Source organism: Equus przewalskii, chromosome 18 (genome assembly GCF_037783145.1).
Source record: "Equus przewalskii isolate Varuska chromosome 18, EquPr2, whole genome shotgun sequence".
Taxonomy (NCBI): Eukaryota; Metazoa; Chordata; class Mammalia; order Perissodactyla; family Equidae; genus Equus; species Equus przewalskii.
The window spans coordinates 38377006-38393425 of NC_091848.1; the positions used below are offsets into that span (position 1 = coordinate 38377006).

Sequence of the window (16420 nt, forward strand, 5' to 3'; positions counted from 1 at the left end):
TTCAGTGCCATAACTCTAGAAATGTAAGTTCGAGGATCAGCTTTCCCACCTGATCTGACAGTTCGATTTCTCCAGGTGCAAACCCACCGCTGACTCACGATGAATCAAACCAAACCAAAGGACGGGTTCCTGGTTTGGCCTGATTCCGGTGAGCAGATGCAGTTCTCAGACCTGGCTCCCAGGATGCTATCTCAACATCAGATGGCAGATTTTCTTATTGCGTTTCATATGTAAAGTCCTTGGGGAAATAAACAGCACCTGCAGCTTATCTCCTACCACAGACACTGAAAAAGCCTTTTCTTCCTGGTGTTGAATGTGTGCAGCGTCATGTCCGGACATTCACGGGAGGAGGGCTACTGCACAAATGGAACCCGAAGGTGCCGGAGAGCTCTGCAGTTCAGGCTGCGTGTGCTTCGGTCGTTTGCTAACTCTTAAATAAGAACCAACCTGCATTTCTGACCTGGAAGAGAGCTTCGCGAACATCTTTGTTCACTCCCTCATTTTACAGATGTGCATAAGTGAGAAATGAAGTGACCTGCTCAAGGTCAAACAGCTGAAGACACCAGGCATGGGACACGAGCCAGGCGCTGGGGCTCTGAGGCCAGGGCTCTTTCTGTGTACTCTCTAGTCTAGTTTGTGAAGAAACCGGCCAGCTCTCCTAATGCCGACAACTCAGAAAATCTGGGTTTCACACAGCCTGCTTCCCTACATAGTCAGAAATAACGAAGAAGAGAAGCAGAAAGGGGAAAGCTGGACGGGAAGGAGGGCAGGAAAGGAAGACGTGACCAGACGAAGCCACGTTGTCCTGCTGCAGAGGAGCTTAATGGGAGCTTGAAGGTCAGGAGAGCTAAGGAAGGTGACGAGGAAAACAGTAAGGATTACCAGAATCATCATAGCTATTATTTTTAAAAAATGGAAAAGCATAGGCTTATTCTCTCAACTTTCTGCTTTCTACAGTATCGCATGCCTCTGCCGAGGTAGGGAGTCATGGAGGTCCTGTCAAGAAAATCTATTTGAGTTTTAGGGGTGGGTCATTCACTTTCCTCTCTCACAGGACATGGATGTTAGCTGGTGGCATAAAAACAGAAACCATACTTCCAATACAGGGTATCGCACATTGGAGTCACCTTTAAACTTCAGAATACGATAGAGCTTGATGGCATATAACCAGGTCTGTGAAATGTCTCTACTAACTACTGTGACATCTGATACAGACTCATCTGGGAGAGAAACGAGGATCTCAGAAATTCTGCTTCTGCCCAAAACGCAGGCAACGTGGTCTTAATGCCAACGTGGTCTTAGAAAATAGTTCCCTGGATGACTTGACTTTAAATTCCCTCTAAATTTTTATACATGTGCATGAAAATGCACAGAAAGACTTCTGAAAGGATTCTAAGGGAAGGAAGGAAAGGAGGACGGATTAGCCAGCACGTGTGTATGGAGGTAGACTTCACTTCACGCTTCTGCACTGGGCATTTTATAATAGGTATACTTTCACGTATTTCTTGTTTAACCTTCAAAAATTTAAAGGAAAAGAAAGAATGCTGGTCTGGGACCAGGTGACCTGTTAAAACCCCACTGTGGCATTTAACCTAAAGGTTCTGTTTGCTTGTTTTTAAAGTGAGGTGTTGGATTAGACCATCTCTTTGAGTCTATGATCCTTCTGGGTAAATGGGAAGAAAATCAATCTGCATTACAGGAAGTCTAAAATAAATGGTAATAAGTAGAAGTATCATTTTCTGACATTAAGGTAAATTAAAAGCATCTCCAAGTCATTCTTGCCATTTTGGTCAAGACTGCAGACACCTCCCTCACAGACCAGAAGCGCCAGGAGGGAGCCCTGAGAGCACAGTTGTGTGGGGCTGATCTTCTCGCATCCCCTTCAGAGCCCCGAGCCTCACAACGTACTAAGTCCAGGATGTTAGAGTTAAAATGGTTTGATGTGGTTTTTGGTGAGGAAGATTAGCCCTGAGTTAATGTCTGTGCCCATCTTCCTCTATTTTGTATGTGGGATGCCGCCACAGCACGGCCTGATGAGTAGTGTGTATGTCTGTGCCCAGGATCTGAACCTGTGAACCCTAGGCTGCTGAAGCAGAGGGTGTGAATCAGGTGGCCCCTCATTTGATGTGTTTTTATCATTTTACCAAAGTCTCTGAAATGAATTCTATGCTTTGTCTCATTTTTCAGCTGTTGAAAAAAATTTAATTCTCCCTTGTTGAAGGAACAGAACAGCTAGGGTGGGGTAACTTTTTGTTCTCTCTTTTGGAGTCTGGGCTGCAATGGAAAGCTGTCATTTGAAGCCTACTGGGTTCAAGGCATGACAGAGAGACTAGATACGGCAATTTACTCAGTCCATACTCTACAAGGCAACAAGTAGCAACTACGGAAACTTGTTAGAGACCTTTGTAATTCCCTTCAACTTACAGGACTCGGCTGTGAGAAGAACTGGGAAGCCTTTCTGGAGTGCCAGGATTCACTTATGTTCTGATCATGCTGGCGTCCCGTTCAGGAGAGGGAAGCCTGGGCCTGCGGCCTTATTACTAGTCAGGAATGACACTGGGTTTTCGCCTCAGAGCTTGGGGAGGGGTGGAGGGTGAAGAGGCCTGTGCCACGAAGTCCGCTCAAGGAAGTAGAGACCTAGGAGGGTCCCAGGGACGGAGCTGAGGTCAGGTTCATGTGAGGGTTCATAAGGCTGAGGGACCAGGCACTGAAGACAGGAGAGAGCCTCAGAAACTGTTAAATGAAACAAGAGGCTGATGGTGCTTCAGTCCCGACCAAGAACAAGCTTAAATTGTTTATAAAAAGAAACGTGGTTCAGGGGAGAGATTCAGGGCCACATCATTGCCTGTACTCTCTGCCCCTGGCCAAAGGAGACACCCTCAAGGGTCTCTTAAGGGCCTTGGTATTAGTTCCTAGAAGTCATTTCCTAAGTTTGAGGTTCCAGCTGTGCCGGGAGGACACCTGAAAGGCAGTGAGTCCTCAGGATGGCCAAGAAGACGTCTGAGTTCTACTGAGCACAAAGGCTCAATGGACACTGTTAAAAGAGCACCAGAAAATCTCACTGTCAAGTTTTGTTCTTCTAAGATGGTCCAACGCTTTCCCCCAAGTACTGCTTATATTTCCTAATGGACTAGCAAACTGTTCGACAGTACAGAAGCAAACTTTATCCTGTCCCTTTCTGTGTGATTATAATTCCAAATTAAAGCGGAATTCTATTTTTCCTATGTTTATAAATTAGTTCTGATCAAATTTCCTTATGGTTTTCTATATCTTTCTTTTTAAATATGGCACTCTCTTCTTATCATAGCTTTTTCATTTGCTGGGTAATATGGTATAGTCATAGCAATGCCTGAACTTATTATTTCAGGGACAAATGTGGAATTAATGTGATTTTTAATGTTAATTTAAAGCAAATTTACTGTGTATTTGCATTTGATCTTGAGTTTTAAATGAAGCTTGTACTTACACAAACAGTAAGATGAATGTCTAGATTTTAGTAAAAATAATAGCAAAAAAAAGCTAATTAAAAGGAGATGGGAATTTAATCTCTTTAATTTAAAATCTCGTAGCTTGAACCCCTCATTAGAAGGGGGTTTTCATTAAAAAAACAAGCTGTAAACATTCCCAATAATTAAACATGAGCATATGATCTATGATAAGACTTGGGCCTTAGTTCATATATGCTTAAATACACAAAATTTTACTTGATTTCCTCTTATTATCTTATTAAGCTCCACCCTCCAGTGAAACGCATTTGTGTGTGTAATTGTCTTGTTCCTATACCTCCAGCATAGACCACATTAAAAACACTTCTTCCCAGACTGTGAAGTATTCAGTGATAAGCCACAGGGAACTTAACACGATAGCATGTCCTTACCAATTAATTATGCTGCTGACTTGGTTTATGAGGACTGAATTATTCATTAGAATCTTTTTAGATCATGTCGCTGCAAGCTAAGACTTAGAGATGTTGGAGCACCAACAGGATAGTGATGAAGAAACTAGAATGATTTTACTTAAAAACCAAATAATCACCTCAATTTTAATGCCTGTACTTTCCACACCCAATAATGGCGGTTTACTCTTATGCCCTATCATCTTTGAACATGGAAGAGAATTCATGGCCAAACTAAGCTGTAATTCTGTGAGGTAGAAGAAAACACTGCTTTGGGAGTCAGAAGATGTGGAATTTAGTTAGTTCTACTTTTGTCACAAACTAGGATTGTGACCTTCCACAAGACCCTTCACCTCTCTGGGATTGTGTCTATAGACTCTAAAATGAGGGCTTGGAGTGGAGGGTTAAGATTTCTTTCCATTATAAAATTTCACTAAGACTCGATAATGTTTGTTTAGAAGGTGCAAAGATAGCAGCTGGTCTATTTTGAAGCATGCTAGAAATAAAAACAAAAAGTAGAAAAATATGATTTGAAACACACAGGTAAATAAATAATGTGTAGTCCTGCCCCCACCCCCAAAGCCTTATGGGTCTGTTCTGGTCAGGTGTGGCATATGAAAGTGCAATCACTTCAAACAGCTGCGGCTTGTGATTGGAACAATTATCTGCTGGAGGGGAAAGCGGCTATCAATGAGACGGAGGGACTCATCTCATCTCATGTATGCCAAAAACAATGCACGGTGTCTGGTACAATGCAAGGACTCTTAATTACTACCCACTTGGGACGTCTTTGAACTAATCAGTCATTAGGTAATATTTTTTAAGGGTTATTCTTTGTGTTAAAACTAGAATTAACCATAATTAAAATGTTCTATATCAGAAGTCCTGTTAGAGCAGAATTTTATACAGCAATGTCCCCAAACACAACAGTTCTGACTAAAACCAAATACATCATCATTCTTCCCTCTCTTTTCTATCTTCTTCCTAAACAGGAAGGGGTGGCTGTTACTTTAGCACCCGGGTCATGGACTACTGACACCTGTAGTGTCTGGCTTTCAATCACCTTCAAGAATTCTGCTTTCCTTTTATTTTATTTAAGAATAACAGAGTTAACTGGAACTAAGCCTAACTTTCATAGATCTTATTCTTCTCTTTAGCAAGCGCCTTAGTTCTTTCAGTTCTTGTTAAGTTAGCAAGGTGGTTATAAAGAGGGATGATTTAAAGGTGACTGAAGACTGACATTAAATCTGAGGGTTTTCTTACTTTCCAAGTTGCACAATTTAGGGTCTTAGAAGAAGGCTCAGCAGTAACAGAATCTTCCTCTAGGACCAAGGTCAGTTAATGCACAGCCTTGAACTTCCTAAGGGGGAAAGGATGGGCATTCGGGACCATGTGTGATGGTGTGTGCACATGTATAGAGATGAGTAGAACTGAGTGCTGACCAGCTCCCCTTAACCAGATTTCACCACCTTGGCTAACAGAAGGAACTGGCTTATACTCTATCTGCCCAGAAAAAGACAAAAAATATATATATTTAGCCAACAACGAAGATAGAATTTCAAATGAGGAAAAAAGAAGACAGGGTTGGAGGAAGCCTGGAATAATGAAGGTAAAGTACAATTCTTGACTTTTGGGAAAATGTTTGGTTTTCCTGTGTGCGGGGAATTCACATGTAAATTTGGACAGTGGTGATATCATAATCCCACCAGAGCGTATTTACATCATAGTGAAATACACATCTGAGAGCTGTCCGATGAGTAACTGCTATTTTTTAAAAGCCATCATCCATAGAAAGAAGACAAGTACTGGCAAAATACTGCCCTCTCAGATATGCTGACTCCATATAGAATTGGATATTTTACAACCCGAACTGAAATATAAGAATGTAATTCAGAAACCACTCAACAAGTTTGGAAGTTTCAATGTTATAAACTGTTATTTTCAAACAAGGGTCATTTAATAAAATGTAACCCTGGTAAATAGCTGGTGGTGGACTTGACATCCCATGCCACCATATATATATATACATATATATATATATATAGGCTGAAGACACGGAGTGTTCTACGTGACTTGTCATTTCACTTTTAACAAAGTGCTAAGTCAGAACAGAATTACATTTTTCATATACTATTTAATGCGATCATATTAAACATTTAGTCACCTTTAATGTAATTACTTAAGAGCCTAGTAGATGAAATTATATTTCACAGAAACAAGGATAAGTAGAGACCGAGACACAAGGTATGTGCTCGGAGTCCTGGAAAGCACTCGATCACCACAGTAAAGATGGCCAAAGGTTTCCGATCTAATTAAAACTAGGGAGTCGTATAAGAAATGGCTTTATTAGAAAAAATGTAGTGTACAGGTGGCTAATTCCTATCATTGATATACTTCTTGGAATTAAAATCTGACACAGGGTTTAAGCTTCTCTAGAAGTTAGTGGCATTTCTTCCTGCTCTGATATGTGACTTAGGGAAGGAGTTATCTCCACTTGATAGACACCCTTTATTTCTTTTCATAATTACAATCAATCACTCAGTAGTTTAGCACTGGCACAAAACATAGAGGGCATTATTTAGGTAGTGCTTTATGTGTAGACATCACTCTCCCAACCCAGCATCAGGCACAGATGGGCCATTTATAGAGTTTTAAAATCCCCTATTATCACTCAAGTTCCACATTATTATTACCTAGAAGTAATTAAATTAATGCGATCATCTGTAACCTAACAAAACCTCTGAAGGAAGTTTCTCTCTTCTCCTTTTTTTTCCTGTTAGATGTGCAATTCCAAGCAAATGTGCAGTATGCTGTATTGATTTCCAGTCTCTTTTTAAACTCCTTCAAGTCTGTGCTATTAAACTGAGACAACCACATCAAGATAGAGTCTGTCATAGGATTCCCTGAAGCACAGAATGAGGAGGAGACTGAGCAAACAGGACCCGGGAAGGCACCAGTTGAACCAAGACAACTCTGTAAGACAAAAACATGCAGTTGTCAGCATTCATGTGTCACCAGCTCAACACCACCTGCGTGCCGGGAGCCATCGGCTCTGCATTCACAAGCACTCATGACAAATGCGCCCTGGAGGCCTGAGAACGGGCTTTCAATAAACAAGAGACAATCCGGAGTCTAAGTGATGCATGTAATATATTACAGGGCTCCCATGGGGAATATTTGTAATCAACATTGTTAATAACTTCTCATCAATTTAATCCACCTTGACTTTGGTGGCAAAAAAAAAAAAAATCTATTACGTCAAAGAAAAAAATCAATCACCTTTAAATGCTAGTTTGTTAATTATTTTTTAAGTGCCCTCTACCACTATCGCTCTTGGCCCTGTTTAGAAATATCTGATGGATTAGAAATATAAATAAGAAAATCAGCTGAATTTTGAGATAATACTTTTAATTTTTTTGCATAGAAATAGCTAATTCTCAACAAAAACATCAAGTAATAATCACTATAGAACAGAGCAGAAAATATATTTAAAAAAATAAAGGAAAACAAATTAATCCTAATTCTAGCCTCAGGTAAACCACTGTGAATATTTCGGTTCATTTCTTTCTAGTCTTTTTTTTCCTACTAGGATAAACGGTTACCTATGACACCAATTATCAGAACGCATATAGACATCATCTAAACAGGTAATTCCATTGTTATTTAACTGATGGTATCAAGAACACACTTCTTCAAAAATGCCCACTCCTGAGTTCAGGCCTCTTCCACAAGTCAGCCCGGGCCTCCTGCTCCCAGCACCCCCAGCCCCGCGGTGGTCCGGGCTGCTTCCTCCAGCTCCAGTGGCCCTCATGCTGTGCCAAAGTTCAGCTTCCTTCCACCCCAACCCCTTGCCGGTCAACCCTGAGGCTCTGGCTGCAGAAATGAGCAGCTTCTTGGCATAAAGAGGGTGGTAGCAGGGGTATAACTGCTTTAGTTTAATATCCATTTAGCAGTTTCAATTAAAAAACCAACAAATGAGAGAAACAAGTTCCCCGGCACAGTTCTTTCTTTGGGCATGGCTACAGGTTTATAGTTTCCCTTTGTACTTCTACAGAATGCTAATACTGTCTTAATCTTCAAAAATCATCCTAAAGATTTCCACACTGCTGCCTTAGTTTAATCCATAATTCATATGGCTAAAAGAACATTATGCTCAGGAATGGAAATCAGAAAACCACCCAGTAAGAAAAGGTGCTGAAACAGAGCCTTTTTCTGCAGTATGCTCATGAAAACAGCCTCGCCACCCCTCAATTTCTACATTTAAAAAGTCAGACATGCTTTCTGTAGCATGTAACCAAGACGTATATTTCAGTGGTATTTTCATGCAAAGCTGTTCTCTGTGCTTTACTCGGATCGAATGTAATCTCAACACTCAGAAGGGCTGTGACCTCTGGGATCTTGTCTTTATTCTGATCTTCCCTGCAATGATGCACCAGGCATTTTCTGCTCTCACATTAACCATACAGCCCTTGGATTCTGACGATAATTTTAACAGGCAAAAAGAAGCAGTAAAAAATAAGAAGAGAAAAAGCAGTAGAATACCTCTTGTATTAAAAGTGAGCATTTTGACTTTAAGGTCGAATTTTAAGCAACAGCTAAAGGAAAGTATGGTACTTGACAAAACGGTGTATAGCAATGACATTTTCTAAATCTTAGAGATTGTGTTTCATGGGGAGCTAGAGCAACACACATGTAGCAACGATCAACTAGTGCTTGCTCTCCTTAAACCTAGAAAACGGTCGAATATTGCCAAAGCACACCTTTTATTTCATCAGAGTTGTAAAATGATTCCTTCTACCTGGTTTCAGATGAAATCTCTACAAATGCCTCATAATTGCTCTCTGGTGTCGTGGTTTGTTGGCTGTTTTTTACCACCGTGCCTCTCTCGGAAAAGTCAAGCTACCTTCCAGTAAGTTCAGTTGTCAATCAACTGTAAGTGTTCTCTGAGATTATTTGCCTTTTCAGAAAGCAAAAGGTCAGCGACGGGAACCTCTACATTTTCCCACTGAAAACCATTCACGTAAACCACAGCTCAGGTGCCCTACTAGGCAGGAAAGGGCTTGCTTAAAAGTCTAATTGGACTTCGCAGGAGCAAAGTCAACTGCCGTCCCTCCTGAGCCCGGTGTCACATGATGTAACTGAACCAACAGAGTCCTGATCCACTGAAATGTTCTTATTCTTGCCCTTGATATATATCCTTTAAAGTGAGCACAGTTTCCCAACATTCCTTCCCTCTGCCTGTCACTGGAGAAAACATAAATCCATACTCCAGCTCCACAACTGGCCTCCATATTTCTGCTGGCTCTCTATCACCTACTGTACTGTAACCTGAGCACTCTCTTTGCCAATTTGCAGTTAGACAGGTGCTGTATTTTACTCTGTGAAGTGGGCTCTGCACCAAATGGTGATGCTCTGTTGGGACTGAACTAATTAGGATTTTGCTCATCCTTTTACCTTTTCCTTCCAGAAGCACTATTATCCTTTTCACCTTATCCTTCCCTTCAGTGATGCCATACTTTCTGGTACGTGTCTGGTTCCAGATACTGTGCTCCAGAACCATCCTTCTACAGGCACACCTCATTTTAATGCACTTTGCTTTACTGCACTTCACAGATACTGCGTTTTTTACAAACTAAAGGCAAGATCCTCCAGCAGCAGAAAGATTATGACTCACTGAAGTCTCAGATGATGGTGAGCATTTTTTAGCAATAAAGTATTTTTTAATTAAGGTGTGTAGTGTTCTTTCAGACATAAGGCTATTGCACACTTAACAGACTACCGTATAGTGTAGATTTTACATGCACTGGGAAACCCCTAAATTCCTAACTTGCTTTATCGTGAGATTAGCTTTAGTGCTGTGGTCTGGAACCAAACCTGCAACATCTCCAAGGTATGCCTGTACTGTCTTTGTGATTTAACAAAAATTATGGTGATTTAACAAAACTGTCCCCACTCTCCCTCAAGAAGAGATAGCTGACACATGATTTCACAGTTTAAGGCCCTGCTCCTTTCACGCCACATTAATTACCCAACAGGTCTGACCATCACATTGCATTATCATACTCCTTAGACACAAAATTACTTCTCACTAGTCCACTGTTGAACCTGTTCTGGTAACCACTAGTCAAGGCCTCCCACTTCAGCCAGGCCCCTGAATCTTCTGAGCCACAATGCAGCCTCAAATCCATGGTCAGCTACTTCAAAATGAAAGAACTGAGGTAAAAACCTTTAATGCTTTTAGCTAAAACCTGCTGCAAAGCTTCTAGAACAAAAAATAACAGACAATACACACTTCAGAACAAGGTACAAACTATAAAATAGGACATTAGACTACATTTCAGAGTATGTAATGAATAAAATAGCATTCCCAAATTGATTTTGTATGTGAAATTATTAGACTAGAGCATCACTGTGCTGTCTGAAATAACTCGCTGAGATTCTCAAAGCAGACATTACAGGAAGCAATTCAGTTCTACAAACATGCTTAGATTGGGGAGCAAGTAACAATTTTTTTCCCAAAAGTGACCTTGAAAAACCCAAGTCAGAAAAACTCTAAGAAAATTCTGACACTGTTTCAGGTACCTAAAACAGAAGCAAAACAGGACATGGGAGACCCTGTAACCCAGGGCTCCAAATAAGCCAGAGGCATTGACAGCCGGTGTGACATTTGCTGTCAATGATAGTGATGGCCATAATCTGCAAGCAAATCACCAGCGGAGCCTCTCTTGGTGCACAAGCCAGTTGACTGTGGTCATTCTGGGCTTAGTCTGTTCAGCCCTGAAAACTTATCTCTGATGTAGTCACCTACCAGATAGCAGATTGTGGGGAAATAAAAACTCTAGTCAGGAAGTTTAGTACTTCTTTGAGAAGTGACCAAAAAACCCACAGATGTTCATGATGATTAAAAATCAGCCCTTCCAATCGTGAAACTTATAGTTGAATTTTGACATGTAACTAACTTCTGGGTGAGCTTTTCAAGTTTTAAAATGACTGAGTTCTGACATTTGAACCTAGCTTTAATGGAAGGGAATTCAATTTATCATATAAAATGTTTACGGCACTAGGCTGTCGGAACCACAAGTTATTTTTAGGAAATAATTTTACAGAATTTTCAGATTTGCAATTCATATATCATCATTCCTCAGTTATAAGGCATGTGGATCTGCCACAGGACTTCTGGGGTGAGACCAATAATCCTATGTGAAAGAATCTCAACACAGTTTTCGTAGTTCTAGTAACCTTAGCCTTAGAGAGCTGTGGGGTATGTTCGTGTGTATCCATTATACACACTCACAAATAAACATATAAAAGCATGTTTTTAAGTAGAAGCCTCGCTATTTAAATTTCTGATGTCAACCAGCTAATTAACTAGAAGGAAACACAACAAACACTGGTGAGTGTTGGCTATGCCCTGGTCTAAGCTCTTTTCCACATATCTTCTCATTAACTCTCTAAAATGTGAAAATGTACTGAGATTTTTATTTTTTCTGCAAATCACCTAGTTGGATTAAAATTAATTATTATATAAAGTTTCATTTTGCATAATAATCATGGAGTTTGGGCAGAAACCTTTAACATCTACACAGACATGTAGAACACGTGATCAAGAAACACGTGATCAGAAACCAACCAAAAAGAGGGAAGCCTTTGTTCCCCAGCTAGATAAACCCCTGGTTCTATCAGTGAGATAGGAATTAGCAGAAACGGTGCTAAGTGTTTCTTCTGCCACCTACGCCAAAGAGAGAAAAATATCTGCTTGTCTCTGGTCACTCTGCAAAATGAGAAGTGAGCACTGACTGAGGCCAGTTAATTCATGGCAGATGCAGTCTCTGCGGAACAAATTGGAAGAGCAGTGGACCTGGGATGGTGACAGAGAGACTCTACCGGCCAAGCAAAATGGTCAGGAGTGCACTGGGGTCTTCACAGTCGGACAGTTTAGGGGCATTCCCTTCCTTATACTGATCAATAAATACATGCTGGTATATTCTAGAGACCACATGCAAGAGGCTTATAGGGAGATAACATTACCTGTCATCTACTGTTGTTTTTAAATACTGGGAAGATAAAACTATTTCCAGCAGACAGGAAAAGCCACACTCTACTAGGCTGCAAGGACCCCCAGCAAACCTGTGCCCGTGAGCTGGAAAATCGTTTCTATCACCTGAAGGGGCGACACAGCCACCTTTGGCACTTTACCAGGCAAAAGAGAGGCACTGAGCCTCTTAATTTCAACTGTGTCATAACTGAAGTGGATTAAAGCTGATACGTAATAAGCGTTAGATGATCCTGTTTAGAAAACTCATTGAAAGCAAAGACCTGGGGATGGCATTTTCCCTAATGGAAGCACGTTTCCGGGAGGATAGGAAAGTGTGGTCTGACTTCATTACTATCACTCTCCTTCATATGATAAACCAAACTCACATCGAGTTTAGCAAAATTGAAATCTGCTTTACCTGCATTACTGATTGACAGAAATAATCTAATTTGTTGTTAATTATATTAAGAAATTAATATATCATTTAGATGCCTTTGGCTGTTAACTCAAAGTGCTATGCCAAAAGCTGTCCAAAACCCAGGGCGGTTTCTGTTTCACCAGCTTTGAAAGTTTGAAAAACTAATTTTCCAGTCAAGGAGGTTATTGTGGTTATTCTTTCAATTATAAGCATATCAGAAAGTTTCCTGTAAATAAATAGGCATCTTCAAGTATCACATTTTAGAGCCTTTCTTATCTGAATCTTATCAATCAGATTCTTCCATGTACAAATTATCCAAATTTACTGCTATTTGATGAGCAGTTAGGAGATCAGCCACCAGGAAAAAAAAAGGCAGTAATATTAGATTGTTTAAGACAAGGAAATAAAATGGGATGTAAATCTAGTAGAAATTAATAAAAGCTTTATATTCAAGACTCCCAAGTATAAATCCTTATTTCAACATGCAAAAAAGAATCCTAGAAAATTATGCCCAAATTTTCTGAAATAGTAAGACAGAATTTGGACCATAGAAAAGAGAATCTCAGAGAACACCAAACAACTGTGCAAAACGGAGTTACTACAAACCTATGGATCTCAACACCAGCCAGGCCTGCCCTCAACATGCCCAGCCATCTTTCCAGCTCTCCCTGCAGCGTCTCCTCTCACCCTCTCAAAGGTTATTTTAAAGTTTCATTCTCTCCTTAAGCCCTTTCTCAACTTTCTTCCCACCAACTCTTAATAGATGACCTGGCTTCTAAGCAGAAAGTTGGTGTCATCAAGAAGTGACTCCTTCAACAATCTGTCCAGCAAAGGTAGCTGCTTCTGTGCCATGCATACTGCCTTCTCTCTCATCTCCGTCTGTCCAAGGCTGACTCCTCCACTTGGGTTCAGGACCCCATCGATTTCCTCTTTCGTAAGGATTTCCCTCTTCTTCAAAACTGTAACCTGGGGTTCCAACTTCAACCTTCTTTTCTCTCTGTACTTGCACTCATCAATTTGGTAGCTGCTAGCCACATGTAACTATTTAAATTTACACTTAAATTAATTAAAATAAAATTAAAAATCCAGTTCCTTAGCTGCACTAGCTTCATGTGGCTGGTGGCTACTGTATTAGACAGTGCGGATAAAGAGCACATCTATTATTATAAAAAGTTCCATCGGCTAGTGCTGTTCTATATACTCTATACACTCCTTGGGTGACTTCTCATTCATCCCTAGGGCTTTAAACTACATATATACCCCTGACATTAATTTATACCTTGTGTTAAGACAGTAGATTCTAAGTATTTTTTAAAAAGCAATATACCAGTGGTTCTTAATGAGAACCTGTATATTAGAATCACCTTGGGTGGGGCTTTTAAAAATACAAGTGCTGGGCCCTAGTCCAGGTTAATTAAATCAGAAACTCTAGGGGATGAGAGTGTATTAGATCAGGCTAGGATGCATTTCAAGAAAAACAATTGAGGATATTTTCTTTTATTGGCAAGTGACAGCTCAGATAAAGCAATTTGCCTTAGCGAGAATTCTCCATATAAATTCTCTATATGTCAGTGCCACAAACCTCTCTCATAACACATTTGGATAGTAAACAAAGAGTCAAATTTCTTACCTGTGTGATAAAATGTGAGAAAAAATAAAAGTACTCCCATGAACATATTACTTAAAAAAGTGACAACTCCACAAGTAATTCCTTCTGGAACTGGGTAGACAGTTTCCACAAAAAGCTCAAAAAATATAGGTATACTGCTGTTCAAGAAGACTCCCAAGAGAATGCAGGAGGCATACAACGTCACTAAAACAGAAACACAAACATTTTAGTTTCATGGTGGCAGCAGAGTCGTAGCGGACAGATCTTCTGGGTATCCTCCTTCAGAAGTATTGACTCTGGAATTTCGCCTCTTTTCAATGGTAGTTGATAAAGTTTGACCAAGCATCACACATCTGTCAACTCTTTGCTCAGCTCTTGTGGAGCAGACAGGAGAAGGTTTTGTCACTGGATGATTACTAGTTTATTTGCCGTATCTTTTTGGTGAGTGAGTCCAAAGCACAGAAACAATTTTACCACCCTGATATCATTAAAAGGACTCTTCGCCCTTGGTCACACTCCTGGCAAATAGAGGGACAGACAAAACATACCAACTTAATTCAAAATCTAGACTCATCCTATAATCTTATAGAGAACTTAAAATCTAAGAATAAATGTGAGAAACATTGTCAATGAAAATTATATATTTAAAGAGATTGGTTAATAATAGCCTCCAAGTACAAAATAAAAATTATTCAGTATGTAACTCCTGGAGAAACACTTAAAATAGAATTAGTCTTCAATCTTGGAATGAGTTTCATGTCAACAGTTTTTTAAAAATACTTTTTTTTAACACAGAAAAAGTTTTCATCCAGAAATGTATAATTAAAAGTGGTTAGGATCCAAGATCCCCCAATAAAAAGCCTATTAACTCTATTTCGTAATAAAATCTCTGAATAAGGACATTGCTTAGAGACATGCACCCCACTCCAAATAATTATATGTTTTTTACTGTATGCATACAAACCTTCATTAATTTTAATTTGAAGGTGAAAACAGAACCAATGAGGAAAAAAATGATTTCCCTATTTAGAAACCTAAAACATTCCTATAGACTAATAAGTGTATCACACTCAGTGATGATAATGAGTAGAATTTATTCTAAGCTTAAGGTTACCAGGAAAATATTTTTAATAAAAATATTTGTTAAGGAAAAAAATTTCTGTACAGGAAGTGCAGAAAGTGAGGGAATTACCCTAAATCTGTTATGTATTATTCATCGAACATATCAAATCACCAGAATTCACCATAACTGATTGCAATCACTAAAGTCCATAACATTGTTGAAGAGGTAATAGGACCCACTGTTTTCTAACAGAATTTCTCCAATTAACTTCAACTCCCACTTCCTCCTCCAATTACACCAGCCTCGTAGGATGATAAAATATTTAGTACATTCTAATAACACAAATGGCTGGTGATTTTTTTGACTTTCTTTGAACAGAAGACACATATGAAAATATGGAACAGAAGGATGACAGTGAATAAAGAACATACTTGGCTGAGGCATTGACCAAATTATTCACAGAATTAAATGGGAAGCATCTGATAGTTACAATAAATAAATTTAAAACATGAAGGAATTTTCAAGAGATTCTTAAAAACAAAACAAAACCTAACACCTCATGCTCACTGTACATTTGCTAAACATAGACCACGTCGATCAATCAAAACATTCTACTTCACACGTGGCTCGTTATCGGCACATTGGGAAATCGAGGGATGTATTCTATCTACAAAACACCTTATAATAATTTACTGGTCAGTCAGTGGTAATCAGAGCAGAGATGGCTACTGATTCAAACACAGATGAGGCGAGGAGTTTAAAATAAGAAAACACTGAAAAAAAGGACAGGAAAAAGCAAACTCTTAAGAACCAGGAAGTGCTACTTCTAAGTAAGGATTCACAAACCACCCATGGAATTGGTTGTTTTCAGGAAATATGTTTAGAAATGATCCTTTCAATATTTATATTCCTGAAGGAAATATATATACCCTCACGTGTAATTTGTAATCAGGCAAATTAAAATGTAATAATAGAAAAGTAATTATAATCTGTATATAACAGAATAATTGCACATTGTAAAAGAAAGAATGATAACGTAATGATGAGGACACACTAAAGGGGGAATATCGGTATGGACTCTTGAAAAGAGAGATTTGATTCTGTTGATTTTTATCAAGCATGGTCCAAAAAACACAAAGGAGAGAGAGACATAGGATGTGTCGGGAAAGCAGAGCCTGGGGAAGCAGGCCTGTCTGAAAACCCCTCAAGACCATGCAGCTCCCTCCGCTTCATGCTCCTTAAGAATCTTCTGATTTTGGTTCCTAGGTACCTAAATTCTGGGAAGAAAACTGGAAATCTTTGTCATTGGAAAGCTAAGATTTCTACAGTGGTTGAACAAGGTTGATGGAACTATAAACAGTCCATCTTCTGTCAGGAAATTTGGAAACATCTGTCAAAAT

General features: G+C 39.5%; 1 protein-coding gene across 2 annotated transcripts in view; it reads right to left on the bottom strand.

Moving 5' to 3' along the window:
• Window positions 1-16420, bottom strand: part of SLC49A4 (solute carrier family 49 member 4) — an 80120-nt gene that overhangs the window by 11324 nt on the left and 52376 nt on the right. Inside the window, exons 8-9 of one of the 2 annotated variants that reach the window (XM_008538087.2) lie at window positions 13979-14161; window positions 6222-6868 (exon numbers count right to left, since the gene is read on the bottom strand). In XM_008538087.2, the coding sequence (XP_008536309.2) occupies window positions 6753-6868; window positions 13979-14161 (299 nt within the window). In that variant the 3' untranslated portion in view covers window positions 6222-6752. Of the gene's footprint in view, window positions 1-6221; window positions 6869-13978; window positions 14162-16420 lie in introns of those variants that run through there. The other variant, XM_070583761.1, reaches the window with a different exon arrangement.